Source organism: Urocitellus parryii, chromosome 7 (genome assembly GCF_045843805.1).
Source record: "Urocitellus parryii isolate mUroPar1 chromosome 7, mUroPar1.hap1, whole genome shotgun sequence".
NCBI lineage: Eukaryota > Metazoa > Chordata > Mammalia > Rodentia > Sciuridae > Urocitellus > Urocitellus parryii.
The window spans coordinates 33,691,148-33,710,952 of NC_135537.1; the positions used below are offsets into that span (position 1 = coordinate 33,691,148).

Sequence of the window (19,805 nt, forward strand, 5' to 3'; positions counted from 1 at the left end):
TCTGATCCATTTTCCTATATCCAATTTCCTTTTGAGTCTCTTTTGGACATCTCTCAAATAGGTTCACTCTTTTATTCCTAGGGTCATCAATTTCTTAAAGCCATACCATTCCAGTAGCTTCTCCCACCCCCGACCACCCCATGTATAATGTATGTGCCAAAAGCTTGCCATTTTCTTCAATTTATACAATTCAGTTGCATTTAGTGCTTCATAATGTTATGCAACCATCACCACCATATAGTTCCAGAACATTTTCAACATCTCTAAAGGAAATTCTGTATTTAGTGAACAGTTGTTCCCCATTCTTCCTTCCACAGCCCCCAGCAAACACCAGTCTGCTATAACATGGCGTTTTGAGTCTGGCTTCCTCTGTTTAGTATGTTTTTAGATTCATTCACATATCAGTACTTCATTCCTTTTTATGGCTAAATAATATCTATTGTATTCATACCCTATATTTTTATTCATTTTTTTTCAGTTAATGGGCATTTTGGTTGTTTGAACCTTTTGACTATTGTGAATAATATGGCTATGAATATTCATGGTCAAGTTTTTGTTTATAAACCTGTTTTCAGTTCTTTTGGATATATATCGAGGGATAGAAATGCTGGGTCATATGGTAATTCTACATTTAACATTGGGGAACCACCAAACTGTTTCTCATTAGTCTGTATCTTTTTATATTCCCACCAGCAATGTTATTAAGAGTTCTAGTTTCTCACACTCTTACCAACATTTTCCATTTTTTTAAATTATAGCCATACTAGTGGGTATAAAGTGGTTAAATCATTATGATTTTAACTTACATTTCTGTAATGGCTAATGATGTTGAGTTTTTCATGTGTTTGTATCTTCTTTGGAGTAATGCCAACTCATTTCTTTCTTTTGCCCACTTTTTGATTGTGGGTTTGACTTTTTGTTGTCTCAACAGCCTCATCATCTAGCCTGCCTTCAGTCTTTGGACCTCTAATTTTCTTTTTTTTCACCGAGCTATCAAAATTTGTTTTGATTTTTGTTTATTTGGTACTGAGGATTGAACTCAAGGGTGTTTTACAGCTGAGCTATATCCCTGTGCTTTTTTATTTTTATTTTTTTATTTTGTGACAGAGGTTTGCTAAAATGCTGAAGCTGGTCTCAAATTGCGATCCTCCTGCCTTACCCTGCCAAGTTGCTGGAATTATATGTGTGTACTGCTGTGCCTGGCTGTGTTCTTCTGTCCAACTGTCAGTAGCACTCTGCTGCTCTACAGATAAATCAGGTATTGACTTCCACAGCATTTTCTCAACCTCCTTTCCAGAATTTCTCTCTCTTTTCCTACACACATGCTTTGAGCTCAACCTGTTGTTCTCTAAACATGACTTCCTACCCTAGAATCTTAACTAATATTCTTTCTCTCACCCAAAATGTTTTTAATCCCTGTTCTTTGTCACATTTGGGGGGGTTAATACCTACTATCTTCAATATTATTTTATCTAGACCCTCCTACTTCCCCTTTTCAGATTATTTTGAAGTTGATTTCAGGCATCATATCAATTTTTCTTCAGCAAACTTTTTAAATAGATGGACACAATGCATTTATTTTGTTTTAGTTTTACATGTGTGTTGGGGATCGAACTCAGAGCCTCACACATGCTAGGCAAGTGTTCTACCACTGAGCTACAACCCCAGCCCCAGCAAATATTATTTTAAAATAACCATTATTGGACCTCAGTAACAATTATTTAATACCATTAAGTATCTAGACAGTGTTCAAATGTCAGTTATCTCAAGGAAATTTTGTTCTTGGTTTGTGTTTATGGTTTGCTTGAATCTGTCCAAATAATGCAAACATTTTAATTGGTTGTTATAATCTTAAGTCTCTTTTAATACATGTTTTTTTTCTTGCAATTTATTTGTTGAAAAAGCCAACTTATCTTTCAAGTCTGAATTTTTCTCATTGTATCTTTGGTGTCAATGAACATGTTATTTTATCTCCTTTATTTCCTACAAACTAATGATTAGATCTGGAGGCAAAAGCAGATCCAGGTTTGATTTCTTGGAAAAACTACTTCCTGGATGGTGCCATGTAATTTTATTAGGTTATAGTTCTGTTTATTAGAAGGCGCTAAACTGTTTTGGGAATGTTATCAGTCATTGATGAATGTTGTTAGATTCCTTCATTCATAGGGTTGAAAAAAAAAGTAATGTTATTACTTTTATTAGTTATAGCAATGTAGGATATTGCTATAAGATACATAATACTGTGTGTATGTGTATATGTATTTCTATAATGAGAAGTTCCCCTTCATCAACTATTTGGTTACAGAGTTATATTTCATAAAAACTTGGCAGAACAAAGTTTGGTTCTATTTACCAATTTTCAAAGTAACAAGCTAGTTTGCTAGTATCCTATAAGTTGACCAATAAAATTTATTTTAATATATTATGAATGCATGCACTGAAACATGCTTGATGTTAATAACTACCACTGTAGTTATTATTTTTATTTATGCTCAAATCATGTTATCCTTGCCAATGGGAAACAGTTCCAGCTGGCTCTTTAAGAGCCTTTTGACTTGTCTTTCATAGTTGCCTTATTTTCAAGTATGGCAAAATGTTCCAGGCTCAGATACATTTCCTGTCCCCAAATCACCCATTTTTTAAAGATCCTTTTAGTAGCAAATTATTGGGATCACAATCTGAGTGTCACTGGACTGATCATTGTTCCAAGGCCTTTCAGTACAAGGCTAAAAGATTATGTCCTTACTGTTTTCTGGCTTTACTTGATAAAGTATTTTATTAGTTCATACTAATAATTCCAATTCAAGCCTATAATTTGCTTAAGTTCATCAGTCTTACATCTACCCAGCCTTCATGAATTCTTTCTGATCTTTCTTCCTTTGACCTACACTATCCCTTTCAACACTTTTATTTTTGTGTATGTCTAATCCTTTCTACCAAAGGGTAAGCAACTGGAAGCCAGAGTCCATGTCTTTTTACTCTGTTAAATAAAAATTAAATTCCTACAGTTCTCTTACAATTTCCTAACACTTAGACATCCTTTTCTCTTTGTATTCTTCAAGATATGGCACCATACTGAAATTCATAAGTTGTTAAATGAATAAATACAAAATTAGATTTGTACTCTTCAGAAATAAAATACTAGAAGCTTCAATTTTAGTGGAAATTAATTTAAGGAAATTTGTTTCAAATAAGTTTTATTTAACAGATATAAAACAATTTTAAACATTTACAGCTTGTACAAAAACTGGTAATTTGGATATTTTTTTAAAAGGCTATGCTAACAGAATAGGAAAAACTAAAGACCACAATGACATTCCAACTATAGGTTCAGAGAATGTGAATAGGAGGAAAGGATTCTAATCAACTAAAAAAATCCTGAAACCATTTTGATTGAAATAAAATGGATAGTACTAGGTTTAAAAAAAGTGTGAAATCACACTTTGGTCTGTAAACATTTTTTGCTTTGTTTTTCACTCAAATATATGTATAAAATGGTTTTTTAAATGTCATTTAAATGAACCAAAGGAATGATTCAAAAAAAAAAAAAGAGGTAGGGAATGAAAAATTTATTTGGGTAGTTCTTCAATAATGATGCGAGACACTGAATTCCATCCAGTAGAAGCATCTCCTTTTGGGTAATCTGAACAAGTACCAACCCAGATAGCAACATCCACTAATCCAGCACCGATCCCTTCACAGAGTCCTTCCACTGCAAAACAAATGACAGTTAAAGTCTTCAAAAACGAGAGCAAAACCATTCACTTTGTATTTACTTTAGAAAGCTAGGTTATAATTCTGTTTAATATAAAGCTAACTAAAATTCTAATACCTGATAAGGGTTTCATAATAAAGTTAAGTATTTTTATTTGTTTTTCTTGGTACATTAATACTTTTAAAAGATATATGCATAACTGTTTTGTGATACAAGCTTAACTTTTCTTACAGGTTTCAATCATAAAACCAGAGTCTGTTTACTTACAGAGATAGCCTGAAATCAAAAAGCAATTTATTTACTAAACAAAAGAACCCTATACTTTTAAAAGCCAAGGCTTTCCAAATTTGGAAGAGGCCTGAACCAAGATATGCAAGTCTTTTTAAAAATTGTTTTAAGAAACTCCTTCCAAACACTTATCTGTACAGTTGATGCTACTCAAGTAGAAGAAAGGATTTTTATAATATTAAAAGAAATTCTAACATAATCATTATACCAGCCCTTCAATCTGGGAATTCCATTTTATACAGACTTTCCTTATAATAAATAATTTATTTTAAACATTAACACTAATAATCCTCAAATTATTCCATGAAATAGAAAAAGAGGGAATCCTTCCAAACTCATTCTGTGATACCAAAACCAGGCAAAGACACATCAAGGAAAGAAAACTTCAGACCAATATCTCTGATGAACATAGATGCAAAAAATTCTCAGTAAAATTCTGTCAAATCGCAATCAACATATTAAAAAGATAATGCACCATTCTATATTTAGAAGATCCAAAAAATTCCACCAGAAAACTTTTAGAACTAATAAATGAATTCAGCAAAGAAGCAGGATATAAAATTAACACCCATAAATCAAATATGTTCCTATACATCAGTGATGAATCCACTGAAAGAGAAATCAGGAAAACTACCCCATTCACAATAGCCTCAAATAAATAAAATATTTGGGAATCAAACTAACAGAAGAGGTGAAAGATCTTTACAATGAAAACTACAGAATACCAAAGAAAGAAATAGAAGAAGGCCTTAAAAGATGGAAAGATCGCCCATGTTCTTGGATAGGCAGAATTAACATTGTCAAAATGGCCATACTATCAAAGCACTATCCAGATTTAATGGAATTCCTATTAAAATCCCAATGACATTCTTTATAGAAATAGAAAACGTAGTCATGAAATTCATTTGAAAAAATGAGAGGTTCAGAATAGCCAAAGCAATCCTTACCAAGAAAACTGAAGCAGGAGGCATCACAATACCAGCCCTTAAATTATACTACAGAGCCATAGTAACAAACGGCATGGTATTGGCACCAAAATAACTTGTAGACCAGTGGTACAGAATAGAAACACAGAGACAAACCCACATAAATACAGTTATCTCATTCTAGACAAAGGCACCAAAAACATACAATGGAGAAAAGATAGCCTCTTCAACAGATGGTTCTGAGAAAACTGGAAATCCATATGTAGCAAAATGAAATTTAACCCCTCTCTCTCACACCCTGCACAAAAATCAACTCAAAGTGAATCAAGGACTTAGGCACCCAGAGACCCTGTGCCTAATAGAAGAAAAAGTAGGCCTAAATCTCTACCATGTCAGCTTAGGAACTGACTTCCTTAACCAGACCCCTAAAGCACATGAAGTAAAATCAAGAATCAATAAATGGTATGTAATCAAACTAAAAAGCTTCTTCTCAGCAAAGGAAACAACATGAAGAGAGAGCCTACAGAATGGGAAAATTTTAACCACATGTACCTCAGATACAGCATCAATCTCCATTATATATAAAGAACTCAAAAAAACATAACATCAAAAAGCAAATAACCCAATCAATAAATGGGCTAAGGATTTGAACAGACACTTCACAGAATAAATACAATCCATCAACAAATATATGAAAAAATGTTCATGTATTTTTCATATAGAGAAATGTTCATATAGAGAAATGCAAATAAAAACTACACTGAGATTTCATCTCATTCCAGTCAGAATGGCAATGATCAAAACCACAAGCAACAATAAATGTTGGTGAGGACGTGGGGAAAAAGGTACACTTATACATTGTTGGTGGGACTGCAAATTGATGCAACCACTATGGAAAGCAGTAATGTAGAGTCCTCTGAAAACTTAGAATGGAACCACCACTTGACCCAATTATCCCACTCCTTAGTTTATACCAAAAGGACTTAAAAGCAACATTTTATGATGATGCAGCCACATCAATGTTTACATCAGCTCAATTCACAACAGCTAAACTGTGAAACCAACCTAAGTGCCCTTCAACAGATGACTAGATAAAGAGAATGTGGTAGATATACACAATGGAATATTACTTAGTCTTAAAGAAAAATGAAATTATGGCATTTGGTGATGAATAGATGGAGCTGGAGAATATCATGCTAAGCAAAATAAGCCAGAACCAAAGGCCAAATATTTTGTCTGATATGTGGATGCTAATTCACATAAGGGTACGAGGACTAGGGAAAAAATAGAGGTTCTTTAGATTAAAGGGGAGTGAAGGGAGGGGAAGGAGGTAGAATGAATTGGACATTAATACCCTATGTGCATATATGATTACTTGACTGGTGTAATTCTACATCATGTACAACCAGAAGAATAAGAAATTATACTCTGTTTACATATAATGTGTCAAGATACATTCTATTGTCATATGTAACTAACTAGAACAATTTTTTTAAAAAAGTAAAAAAATAAATTTATTAAAAAAATAAATCCCTGTTCCCTCTTCTGTTCTCATGCCTTATAATTATGCACCTTTTTGCATGTCCTCTGGACTCTTTCACATACAAATACACAACTTGCATTTTATCTTACTAAGGGTTTTCACCTACACCTAAAAGGAAAACAAAATTCCAGCAGGGTCATCATAACAGGCAAAAATATGTGTGTGAAGGGGGAAGAGGAATTATAGGTTGGCAGATTCTTTAAGACAATAAGTCTTGGTATAAAAGTAATATAGTGACTGGTTAGGTTTTCTATTCAAGGTTAGTGCTTTCATATGACTGGTTAGGATTCCCATTTGGTTGAGATTAGTCATTCCAGCAGCCTATGGGATGTAGATCTGAAGCAATCTGCTTCCATTAGCTAATGGAATCCAGGGCAACCCATCAGAATCCAGGCACCTGGCACTGATTCAGGTCTCTTCTAAAGTCGGGGAACTAAGCGGTGGGCCCACAGTCTCACTCACTCTGGTGTTCTCATTACTGTGCCCTAGAGATTCTGAGTCAATTGGTCAGAGTTGGGACCCATGTATCCATACATTTTTTTAAAAAGATCCTGTGTAATTTTGAAGTGCACCCCAGGGTGGAGGACCATAAACTGCAAATTTACTAGAGATCCCTTCATAGTGGGCTAGTGACTCAACAGGATAGTGGAACTCTGTTAAAACCATGACTGATCTGAGGTAATGTCACTATTTTACATACCAGAAGAAGTTCGATGAATGTTAATTGTTGAATTCAGTTCAGGGCTTCCTTGGTCCAAATAAATGATGGCTTCGATGGGAAGAGGTCCTGAACATTCAGCTCCATTGAATGTGAAGTACCAACGCTGACAGCAGGCGTTCCTGCACTTCAGTCGAAGTGAGCCACTGAACAAAACGCGCAGAGCACTGTTAGAGCGCATCTTTGTAAATGTACACTCCTGCCACAAACGGAAAAATGCAATTTGATTAACACTTTCCCTGTTTGTTAAAAAGAGACTTTGAAATTATATTGTGAATTTTACTTAATTATTCTTCTCTCCAATGTATTTAAAAAGCTTAACTTTTACAAAGGGAAATTCCTTATGAGATAGACTTTAATATAAGATATAAGAACTCTAAGAAAATCAAATAATGGCTTTCTTAGAATTCGTCACTTCATTAATGTATCTTTCAGATTTACCAAAAACAGCTAGTCTTCAGTATTTTCAACCAACCATTCTATATACTTTTTTTTGTGTGTGTGTGTGTGTGTGGTGTTGGGGTTTGAACCCATGGCTGTGTGCATTTGAGGCAAGCAAGTACTCTACCAACTGAACTACATCCCCAGCCTTACTTTTCTTTTTCTATTCAAAAAAATACTAAGCACGGGGTGGGGGGGTATATGCTGGGGTTGTGGCTCAGCAGTAGAGCGCTCGCCTAACACGTGCGTGCGTGGCCCTTGGTTCCATCCTCAGCACCACATAAAAATAAATAAATAAAGGTACTGTGTCTGACTACAACTAAAAAATAAATATTAAAAAAAATACTAAGCACCAACTATGTGCTAGCTGGTATGGATGCAGCAGTTAACAAAATATAATCCCTGCCTTCAGGGAACTTGCATTCTAGGGTATCGCTGTCCATACATCTCTGACTAGACCTCTTTGAGCAAACAGTATAAGGGGGTAAAGCATTAGATTTTACCTCTATGACACAATCTTAAGTCCAATATTCTTTTTTTTTTCCCTCTAATTAGTCTTTGAAAAATTTATCTTTTCACTTATGGCTCTATAATCTTTTACTTGAAGAAATCAAGTATTTTTTAAAAGATCCTGTACTCATTCTGATTAACTTTAAAAGAACTCAAAAACATATTAATAAGGCAGCATCCATTAGCATAGGTTTTAGAAAGAACTCAACAACTCGTGATGAACAACTCTAAATAAGTGAGCATTTTATCAATGTCAGATGTTTAAATAACTAGGCAACATTTTTTAAAAAATGCTTTCTAAGAAATTACCTATGAACAGAGAAAAGCTCACAGTCACCAATACTATGGCAGCTAGATGGAACTTCTATCAGAAAATGAAATCAGTCTCAAACTCTTTATAGATAATAGTCTGAGATGAGGAACAGGGATAATGTGCAGATTGCAAGACTCAAATACTTTATAAAAATAAAATCTCTTCTATTTGCCTAGGAGTGGTAGTTGTAGTTAAAATCATGAGGTATTGTGGTGTACATGTGGAATCACATCAGAGTTGATCAACAAATGATGATGATTTATAAAATAGTACAACTTCAACTCTGTTCAGCCCCAATTACTTTAGAAGAACACTAATCAAAGTGACTGAATCATGCCAGGTGTGATGGTGTATGCCTATATAATCCCAGCGACTTGGGAGGCTGAAGTAGGAAGTTTGCAAGTTCAAGGCCAGCCTCAGCATTTATGGGGATCCTGTCTCAAAACAAAAAAATGTATAAAGGGATGAGGATGTAGCTCAGTAGTAATGCACTCTGAGTTCAAGCTCTAGTTAAAGAGAGAGAGAGAGAGAGAGAGAGAGAGAGAGGGAGAGAACTGAATGCAATCAAAATGAGAGAGAGAGAGAGAGAGAGAGAGAGAGAGAGAGAGAGAGAGAAAGACAACTAAATGCAATCAAAATGCATTGCCAGACATCAGACATGCTATTTTGAGTAATCCCCCTACACACATACAAAATGTTGCAGGATAATTTTAAATGGTTATAGTAAACTCCATCTGGTACATTTCACTTCTCTTTAGCAATTTTAAGCTGAGCATACTACCTGGAATAAGGACAAATACCAATGGACTTCCCATTTGCAGATCCTATAATGTGGTAATTCTTGGAAACTTTTTCCGTTTTTAGGTCTGAAGCCCACAGAAGAATTTCTTAGACTGATTTAAATTTAAATTCACTTTATGAAAAGATTAGAAAACCTATGTTCTCTTTTTTTGCTTGCATTTAAAAAACAAGAGTAACTTATTTTAAATATTATGGTTAAAAAACAAAAGTAATTTGTCTTAAAATACTTTTATGAAATTAACTGAAAAGTTATCAACTTTTTCATTAATTTTAAGTTAAAAGTTATATGTTACCTGCTCCTTATTTTATTTTATTTTTTAGTCTTTTGGTTAAAAAAATAAATAAATAAACCACAATAAAATCCTACCTAGAAAATTAACAGTTGAATATAAAATCCTAAAGTTTTGCTTCAACTTGAAAGTAATTCAGACTTTACTTACAGCAATTTTTCCAAGATCTATGCCATAATTCAATGAATTCCATGAACACTGCTTGTAGTTAGGGGTCCAGGACTCCTCAAAGGTTTCTCTCAGGCACTCCCCCTTTTCTCCTTTGAATCCATCCCGACCTGGGATCCCAGGGGTACCTGGAATGCCATTGGCCCCGGGATTCCCATCACGACCAGGCACCCCTGCTGGTCCTTGTAAACACATTCCATTGTACTACAGCAAGAAAGGAAAGGAGAAAATAACTCTCATCACCATAAGCCTCAAAGATTCAATATAATGATTAAAATTGCATTTATTTGAATCCCTTCAAACCACTTGTCCGTGTTCTAGGTAAGATCTTATAGATAATTCTTTTAAAAATTATTTCATTGTTTTCATTTGCCTGTTTCTTTCTACTGCTCATTAAAGCACATATAATTTTAAATAGCTGTATTCCTAGATAGATATAATTTCATATTCTGCCTTTTTTCTCCTAACCTTATAGAGGTTATAAAGGGACTTGAACTTCATAATTATACTCTTCTTACAGTCCATGCAAACAGTGCACCATCTTTGGATATTAAATTTACTTGTTTTTTCCTATCATTAATATTGTAATGAAAATCTTCATCTATAAAGCTTTTTTCTTCTGAGTTATTATTCCCTACAGTGAATTGCTAGGGACAGATTTGTAAAATAAAATCTTAGCAGTCAATAATTACCTTGTACTGGTAACAGCTCTACGTTGGATATACATATCCTCCACTTGTTGAAAGGTCTGCACTGGGACCCTTCATTTGCCATGCTGGCCTAAACCCTCTGAATCATTTTTATATGGAGGAAGTAGTACAAGGGTAACACTTCTGGTCTTTAACCCACTCTGCCTTCTCCAAAAGAAGTAAGTGGCTTAGTTCCATATGACCATCGGTCCTCAGTAGGGGTGCAATCACATATCAAACCATGTGTAAGTGCTAGGATTCTCTGTTTTATGGTGGTTGTTTATATGTAGGTAGTGGGGAGTATTTTGTAGAGTTTGAATACATGGATTTTAAAGCCAGTTTCTTTGGATTTTAATCCTGGCTCCACCCCTTATTAGCTATGTAAGATAGGGCCAATTACTCAACATTTCGATGCCCATTTCCTTATCTGTGAAATAGGGATAATAACAAAGATTCCCATTTTGTAGGGTGTATATAAGATTTAAGTGCATCATATATAAAAAATGTGCTTAGAACAATGCTTGGAATACAGTAAACACTGTACATGCCAGTCATTATCATTCTAATCCCCCAAAGACTAGTATGAGGCTGTGACTCAGGATAGATGTCTCCTTGACTGGACTCCACAAGGGTCTAGATTTGAGGAAGAGCGCATTAGCAAACCCAATTGCTTGCACATCTGAGCCATGCAGCAAAGGTGATATTTTGAGCTCCATCTGTCCAATTCCTGTGCCTACCCTTGAATTAGTTCACATGGGAACAGGGGTGCCATTCATTAGACTTTCCAAAACTCATTGCATACATTTAAATTCTTTAATACTTTTGATATTTGTATAAATTGTCTAATATTATCATTCTGTATAAATATACTATTCATTGAGAACACATCCAAGGCTCTTTATATAGTAAAAGAATGTCTAAGCTTATCTTTTAACCTTATAATCTGAGATTGGGCATGATCAGATTACAAAATCCAATAATAACACTATCTATGAAGGATCCTACTAGACTGTTTGCCAACAAATTTGTTTCTCACATCACCAGCTTGATCTTTGTTTTGGTCCATGATATTTTGTAATTTAGATATTGCCACTTTCCCTACTTTAAGACAAAAAAGGCACTATTATTTATTTACTCAGAGAAATAGTAACAAAAGTATTTTAAAATTGCAAAAGTATTTGAAGACATGCCAAAATAAAAACTGTTTTTTTTTAAGGTTTGGCATACATTAGAATTAATTTTCATTTTAGTAATTTCATTCACTTCACTTGCAGATAGATAGATAGATATAGATGTGTGTGTGTGTGTGTGTGTGTGTATATATATATATATATATATATATATACACATACATACATACATGTTTGGACATATATTTAACATGTAAAAGAATAAACAGTAAAATTTCTTTTGGTACTCTTTATTTTTTTCACTATTATTTTCCTCAGGGCAAGATGCTACATGGATTAAGGATTATTTTTCCATACTATTAATGATTCTCAACTAGGGACAGTTTTGTCTCCCAAGAGACACTTGGCAATGTCCACAGACACTGGGTTGCTGAAATTTTTGTGGGGAGATTACCAATGGAATCTAGTTGGTAGAGGTCAGAAATTATGTTAACCATGTTACCAATGCACAGGACATCCCCACAATGAGGAATTACCTGGCACAAAATGTCAATAGTGCCATGTTTCATGTAAAAACTGCATTTCAGGGATCACATGACTTTATTGGACTTGGTTTGACTGATATTAAATCTGTCTTCATCCACTTTAAAATGCTTGCCCAACACATTTAGAGTCTCAAAAAATGTCTATAAAATCAAAAATGTAACCGGTAAGCTCAAATTTGCCCCACCCCATTTTCTTTCACTAGCCACCAGGGGGCAGAACTTGGTGGGAACTTGAAAGGAAGGCTTTGAAAGATCCTATACAAAGAAGTTGCTTTATAGAATCTGTTGAAACCTTCTAAATGACTGTGTGGACTTTTTCTATCACCCAAACCAAACCCAAGCCACAGGATGCACCTGAGCCTGGCTGCATAATAAGCTTTTCCAAGTTGGGCTAGAGTTGTGGCCAAACCACAGGGGCTGTAAATCCTTAGAGGGGGAAAATTGCTAGCTTTATGGGGAGAAGGGGTATTTTGTGATCATAATTACACATTCATAAAATGCAAACTACACGAAACCACAGCCATTTGGTACAGTTTTAACAATTTAGAGATTTAAAATAGAACTGTAGTCCTGAACACATAGTCTGCTTTTGTGGAACAAAATTACACAGCCTATCACCAAAAAGTGCTGTGTGAAACGGCAGGAATTTTTTTTCCAGCGCTGTTGAATCCAGCATAGAACTGGCTGCCAGTTTAGAATGGCAGTTTAACAAATTTGAAACTTAAAAAAAAAAAAAAAATCAATACATGTCTCCTGTCTTATGTCCTGCAATGCCTATCAACCATATTCGTCTGCAAGAGGCTGGTCTAAGAGTTGAAATTTGTGATGTGCCAAGGATTACAGTTATCTGTGAAAGACTTGCTCTTGCCACAGGACACTGCCTCCCCACCCCCACAGGGTTTATTAGCTTTTAGAGGGAAAGAGCTTTAAGTAAACAGACCTTCTCTCAGATTGGCCCCTCAGAAAGCACTTGGGCTACTTATTTGCTCTCCTCCCATAGCACCACTGTGATGCTCCTACCTGGTGGCCACAGGCTGAAGACCTGACTGCTCATCTAAACAGAGCAAATGAAATGGGTCTTTGAAGGGTCAGTGCTGGTACCTTTCATTTGCTCTTCCGGCCTAAACCCTCTGAACCTTTCCTGGCCCCAGCTGTGGTTGTCCAACAAAGTAAATTGCAGCCCATACTCCCCAGGAAGATGACCCAATGTGACTCATAGTCTTCAAGTTACAAAGAGTTGGACGAATGCTTTGTGGGGGTTGTTTATTCTTTCCTTCAGGAAGACGTGGCCACCAGCCCCAACAAAGGACACGTTGCAAGGCCCTGGCCCAAGCCCAGGGGATAAGCCGTCCAGGGTCTTTTCTAGCCCACTCTACCTACCCAAGATCTTTATTTTACCCTCATTGCCACCCCAACCCTCTCTCACCCCTCCCAAGGGTGGCCTCCCCTGAGGCCAGAAATTACTGGGCGAGTTCCACCCGACCCACGTCGCATCTCCGCCCCACGATGGCCTCTGATTTTGGTCTCCCCTCCAGTTCCAAGACTCCACTGCATGCATAACCCGGGTCCTTCCTTATACATAGACAAAGCAGGACAACCACGGGATCGCAATATACACAATACACAGCTGTTCGGTCACTCTCCCCCTAAGACCTGGACAGACGACATCACCCGTGCCCTCTGTACCCTCTTCTGGTGCTGCAGCCCCGACCCGACTCCCCCAACTCACCAGGTCCACCACTTCCCTCTGCCGGATCAGCGCCTTTTGCTTCCCCTTGGGGGTCTCAGAGGCGCTAGACGGTGCGGGCAGCTGCAATAGCAGCAGCAACAGCAGGAGGCCGAGCCCCCGCTGCGGGGAGGTGGCACCGCCTGGGGGGTGCATGGCGCTGGCGGCTAGACCCCGCGGAGCAGGAGGCGGAGGCGGAGGAGCAGACCGCGGAAGCCAGACCTGGTCAGCGTCTAGTCCTGCTGTGCTCCGAGGCCGCCGCAGGCTTCATCAATGCGCCTTTCACCGCGCGCAGACCTCCCTTCTTTCTCCTCCCGCCCCCTGGACACCCGGAGTTTCCATCCCGTAATAGGCCAGTGCCCCCACCCCCGGCCGCCGCGGGGCGGGCCAGACCCGGGCCCGCCCCTCCTGCCGCCGCCGCCGTGCCGCCGGGACCCTCCGCCGACTGCGCGGACACGGTGCAGCGCCCGCCTGCGAAGTCGGGGAGGCGTGGCTGTGGTCAGGAACCACAGGTGAAGCCTTGGAGGAGGCTCAGTCAGGGAAGTTAACCAACATTCAATGATAGACGTTCACTTTGAGCACTCACTCTTGATCTCTGGTTGACATTATCCTTTTCGAAACCCTTGTGTCCGTTTATCTGTCCTCCCTCCATTCTGGAAGAAAGGCTTCTCAGGGTCCAGGCTACCCACCAGGGAGGATCCAGTTGGAGCGGGTACACCTTTGTACACTACAGTCAAAACTAATCCTGCTACATCTATAGCAACATGGAGGGTACTGTTGAATGGAAATGCTGCTGATGTCAAATTCAACTCAACAGGATTCCCTGTAGAGATCAGCCGGTAACCCAAAGTTAGTGGGAGCTCAACTGATGAGTATTAATGAGAAGGAGCAGATGTGCAGGGAAGCAGATCAAGGCAGTTCTAGGATGCTCATTCCTGGCCTAACACCTAGCCACAGGTAAACTTCATTCCTGTTTGTCAGAAGTAAAAATCTAAATGAGTTCTAAAGCTGTGACTGGCTACATAATTTGCCCTGCCCAGTGAAAAATGAGAATGCAGGGGCCTCTGTTTTAAAAAGAGAGAATTTCAAAACACACCAACAGAGCAATAAGCCAAGTGTGGGGTCCTTCTAAGTGCCATGCTCCATATGACCAACAGATCACATGTCCAGGAATCTGGCCCTGTAGAAAGCTGAAGGAGGTCCTGGCTGATGCCCTTTTGCAGCCAAACCACTATGGTCACAGAAGCCTTGAGGCTGGAAGGGAGAGCAGGGAACCACTGGAAACTCTTTCTTCCAGCCAGTTCTAGTTCCTCCTTCTCCTCCTCCTGCTGCTGCTGGGATCTCCTGTAATTTCAAATGGTCCCTCTCTGTAAATCTGGGGTCCAGATAAGGGGAACCAGCAAAGAACTAACCCTGCACTAACATCCAAGCAGTTTTAAATTACATGTTCACAGAATTAATCCAATCACATTGAAAGATAAGTAAGCTGGATATCATTAATTAAAGATGATATTATAATCAAGCAAAAGTGCATTACAGCATACAGAGGAGAGGTCTTTCACATATCTTGTCTTCCAGGTTCCAAAATTAGCCCCAAAGTTTAGCTTAATTTTACTGTCTCTGTGCTTACTTCTATTCCTTTGTGGGTTTGCAAAGGCATTTTATCCTATCACCTCTGAAAGTTACTATCTTATTCAGATGAGCTTGTTTTTGTTCTAATCTTTAGGCCTGTTCTACCATTAAAAATTTTAGTTCCCATTAAAGATTAGGAATTAGTTTTGAGTCCCTAGTGCTGTTTCCCCAGATTTCCCCAGCCAAGGATGAACAAATGAGTCTTTTGCAGATTCTAATTTTCAAGGTTAATTTTAGGACTAAGTCTTGTAACAACTGCAATGACATTTTTGTATACAACACACTTAAGAAAATTAACACATTAAATTTGTGATATTAATTTGAAATGAATAATTACATTTTCATCAAAAAAGAGAGAGAGAGAGGTGCTGAGTATTTTAAAAGGTTCTTCTTATTAGACCTTTAAGTTTTTCCCAATAGACATTTGGCATTTGAGAAAAATCAGATATATTAGATTTGTTAATATATTTTAAAATTACGTAAAATTATTTATTTGGCTGAGTTATAGTAGAGCTAAATTTTAGTGAAATTAAACCTTTTAAATTTATGTGTCAGTTGAGCCTATGTCTTCTATGTTGAGCTAAAAAAGTTCAAGAAAAACTTGATTTTAAAATTTAAATATATATATTTTTTAATTTTTATTTTTTAGTTGTGGTTGAACACAATACCTTTATTGTATTTATTTATTTTTATGTGGTGCTGAGGATTGAACCCAGGTCCTCAAACATGCTAGGTGAGTGAGTGCTCTACCTCTGAGCCACAACTCCAGCCCCTGAATTTAAATATTTAAGTTGTTAATAATTAAAATAGAAGTAGCTGCAGATGGCATTTTCCGTGCATATTCAGCACCTGTTCCCAAAACAAAACAAAACTCTTGGAAAAAAATTAGGAAGGCGAGTGAATGAGTTAATATCGTTGGGTATAGTTTAGCCCCCTTCATTCGTGTGATACAAGTTCTAATATAACATCACTGACCTCTTCAGAAGAGTAGAAACAAAGACTTGCAGAGTCAGCCTCAATTTAGCAATCAGTCAATGCAATCCACCTAATTTACTTTTGAGGCATACAACTAAAGGCAACTCAGAACTCAATAAACTTTCCAAGATCATACAGCAAGCCCCAAAGAAGGATTGTACTGAGGTCAGATAATTCTTAGTTCAGGTTCAGCATTTAATAATATTTCTTTTGAGTATTCCACCTTTATACAGCCTTGCTGGTAGAAATTGAGGAAAGAATTGAGCCAGAGGCTTAAGCCAAGTAGGTGCCTTTGGGGTCAGGTGTCACAGGGGCAGAAAAGGATCAAAGTAAAGGGACTGCAATGGAAAGGTAAAACCGGAGTCAGGGGCTTGGCCAGGGAGATGCCCTTGGAGGATTCTGGGCTCTTCTGAACCAAAGAAGCTGTTCCCTTAAGTGCCTACAAATAGTTTTGACCCATATGCCTTGGTTTTACCCTCTAGACCACCCATAACAATTCCATTTTTTTATCCCCTAGGAAATCTTTCTTCTGTTTGAAAGAAGAAGCACACCAAAGAGTGACGCTGTGAGACATTTGATTCTTAAGTCTGCTGTTACTGCGGGATTCATTCATTCACTCATTGAATGAATGTTTACTGAGGTCTACTATATGTTCAGTTCTGTTCAAAGCTATAGAAGTTTATCAATGAATAATAAAGATAAGCTTCTTGGCCCTCATAAAGCTTATAATTTAGTTCATCATAAAAGATAGTAAACAATCTACATAAAAATGAATTATAATGTAATCATAAGGTATATTAGGCAATAAATTCTATGGAAAACAATAGAAAATGATAAGAGGGATGAAAAGTAGCAGGGACAGTATAGGAGAAGCCAGGCATGATTTTGCCTAGGTTAGACTAGTCTCATGCAAGGTGACATTTTGGCAAAGGCTTGAAGAAGATAAAGGAATTAACTATGCCACTATTTATGAGAAAATTACTCCAGGTAGAGGGCATCTTCGACCTTAAGGCCCTGAAGTGAGAATGTGCCTAGATCTTTCCATTGCTCCACCCTGCCATCTTCAGTGGGTCAGTTTTACCATCTGACTTCCTTTTCTTATGACAGTCAGAAGGCCCCAGATACCACATTCAGGCATAGAAATGTGCAGAAAAATCTCCTACGGTCTCCTGTCTGTCATTTTTAGGGCAAAAAACCTCTGACGTCACCTTATAGACCTTGGATTGTATCTTCTGCTAGGATCAGATCACATGTCAATTTCCAAATCCATCATTACCTAGGGAAATGATTATATTTTGGCTTAAAACAATTGTCTTGATGGTCTGTTTTCTGTTGTTAGGGCAAAATACTGGAGACAGGGTGATTTACAAAGTTTTTACGAATAAACAGAAGTTTATTTGCCTCACAGTTCTGGTGTTGGGAAGTCCAAGAACATGGCGCATGTCTGTTCAACATGTGGTAAGGGCCTTCTTGATACATCAAAACATAGCAGAGGGGGGCTGGGGATGTGGCTCAAGCGGTAGCGCGCTCGGCTGGCATGCGTGCGGCCCGGGTTCGATCCTCTGCACCAAATACAAACAAGGATGTTGTGTGTCCGCCAAAAACTAAAGAATAAATATTAAAAAGTTCTCTCTCTCTCTCTCTCTCTCAAAAAAAAAAAAAAAAAAAAAAAAAACATAGCAGAAGGTATCGCATGGCAAGACTGAGCAAGAGCTACAGTTAAGATCTTTCTCTTCCTATGAAGTAAGAGGGATGAAAAGTGGCAGTGGCAGTATAGAAGAAGCCAGGCATAATTTTGGGGGATCAGCCTCCAAAGATAGATAGATAGATAGATAGGTAGATAGATAGATAGATAGATAGATAGATAGATAGATATAAAACTTTTACTTTGTAGGAAAGCAGAAAAAATAGTTCTCAACTTTTAAAATATTACACATTCACTTAATTCTCAGTCTTTATGTGTCAGTTAACAATGTATCAGTTAACAATGTATCAGTTAACAATGAACATTTCACATTTCAAAGTAACATATGATTACTACCTGCCAGTCAAAAGTTCAGTTTCAGCAGCATTTCTGTCTTTGTATAGCAGTATTTGCATAAGTGCTTGACTATTTTATATAAATAGTCAAATAATTATTTTCCATTTGATGAGAAGAATAAAGAAGAGTGGTGAGATTAGCTAGAGGCACTTGTAAACTTAGTGTAGTTGAAATAGAGATGGAAATAAATGGGCTTAAATTGCCACTTTTTTACAGGACCAATGGGACAGTCACTAGAATTAAGACAGAAGAACTTGAGTAGTGACATAAGCCTTGCTGTATATTTCAATTAGAGAGGATTTAACATACAAAATTGTTTTCCCAGATGCAAGAAAGTCAGAATGCAGAGAAAACCAGACAGATACTGAATGTAGCAGCTTACCCCCAAACAAAAGAGAACTGGTGTCTGTGGGGAAGTTCTGGAAAACTGGGCCTTGAGAAAGGTTCATGCCTGCCCAGTTGGTGCACATTTAGTTCTTAGACTTCTTGTTGGACGCTGAGTGCACAGGGTTTGAACTACCAATGGAGCAAGGCCAGCTGGTGTTGATACTTCTGCAGGGCTGTAGCTCTGCTGGTGCTAGAAGTGGCAAGAGAAGCTGGTGGCTATGGCAGGCCCTGTCCCCTGAAGTCAGCATAAGGCTGGCAAGACTCAATAGCAAGAAGTTCCCTTTATCTTCCTTACGTCTTCCTATCTCCTTATAATGCCTCCAGTTATCCCATCACTAGGTCCTAACAGGAAATCAGCTGGAAGGACTTCTGGGAAATTAGTCTTTAGCCTACAGGCCCAGCAAGGCAGAGAAAAGTACAAAGGAGGGTTTCCTGTTGAAAATAGAAATAATTGTGAGTGCCAATATAAAAACTAGAAATGTGCAAAATGAAGAAAATATATTTCAAACATAATTTGTAAGAGGTGAGAAACAACTAGAAATTTCATTATATTTCTGGAGTCAAGGAGGAAAGCTCTTCATTCCTTGCCTTTGTCCTTTCAGAGACACTTAGATTTCTTTTGGTGACAGAATCCTTCTTTAGAGGAGGGAGCCCATTCCATATAGGTCCAGTAGGGGTTTGACCCAGAAGTGGGGTATGTTATCCAGGCCCCCAGCTATTAAGGATCACATTTATTTGGTCATAGTAAGTGGTTCAGAGATGAGTAGGAGATCCCCAAAACAGGCTAAAAAGAGCTCTTACTGGGACTTCTTTCAAAACAATGACAACAATAACAAATACTATCTTCAGGCCAGGCATGGTGACATACTCCTGTAATGCCAGCAACTTGGGAGGAGGAGGCAGGAGGAAGTTTGAGGCCGTCCTCAGCAACCCAGTGAGACTCTCAGCAGCTTAGTGATATCCTGTC

The 19,805-nt window shown here is 37.7% G+C and overlaps 1 protein-coding gene across 1 annotated transcript; it reads right to left on the reverse strand.

The window, feature by feature from the left end:
* Positions 1-3,244: 3,244 nt before the first annotated feature.
* On the reverse strand, positions 3,245-14,100 carry Cthrc1 (collagen triple helix repeat containing 1). Its single transcript, XM_026384184.2, has 4 exons — positions 13,807-14,100; positions 9,696-9,917; positions 7,173-7,389; positions 3,245-3,712 (listed from the first exon to the last, which is right to left on the reverse strand). Exons 1-4 carry the CDS (start codon positions 13,957-13,959, stop codon positions 3,570-3,572), a joined length of 735 nt encoding a protein of 244 aa, XP_026239969.1. The 5' UTR covers positions 13,960-14,100; the 3' UTR covers positions 3,245-3,569.
* Between the last annotated feature and the right edge of the window lie 5,705 nt (positions 14,101-19,805).

Coding starts and splice junctions, on each gene's coding strand:
- Cthrc1 (XM_026384184.2), bottom strand. CDS start 13,959: ATGCACCCCCCAGGCGGTGCCACCTCCCCGCAGCGGGGGCTCGGCCTC. Junction 9,918..13,806: donor AGAGGGAAGTGGTGGACCTG/GTGAGTTGGGGG, acceptor TTCTTGCTGTAG/TACAATGGAATGTGTTTACA. Junction 7,390..9,695: donor TAGATCTTGGAAAAATTGCT/GTAAGTAAAGTC, acceptor CGTTTGTGGCAG/GAGTGTACATTTACAAAGAT.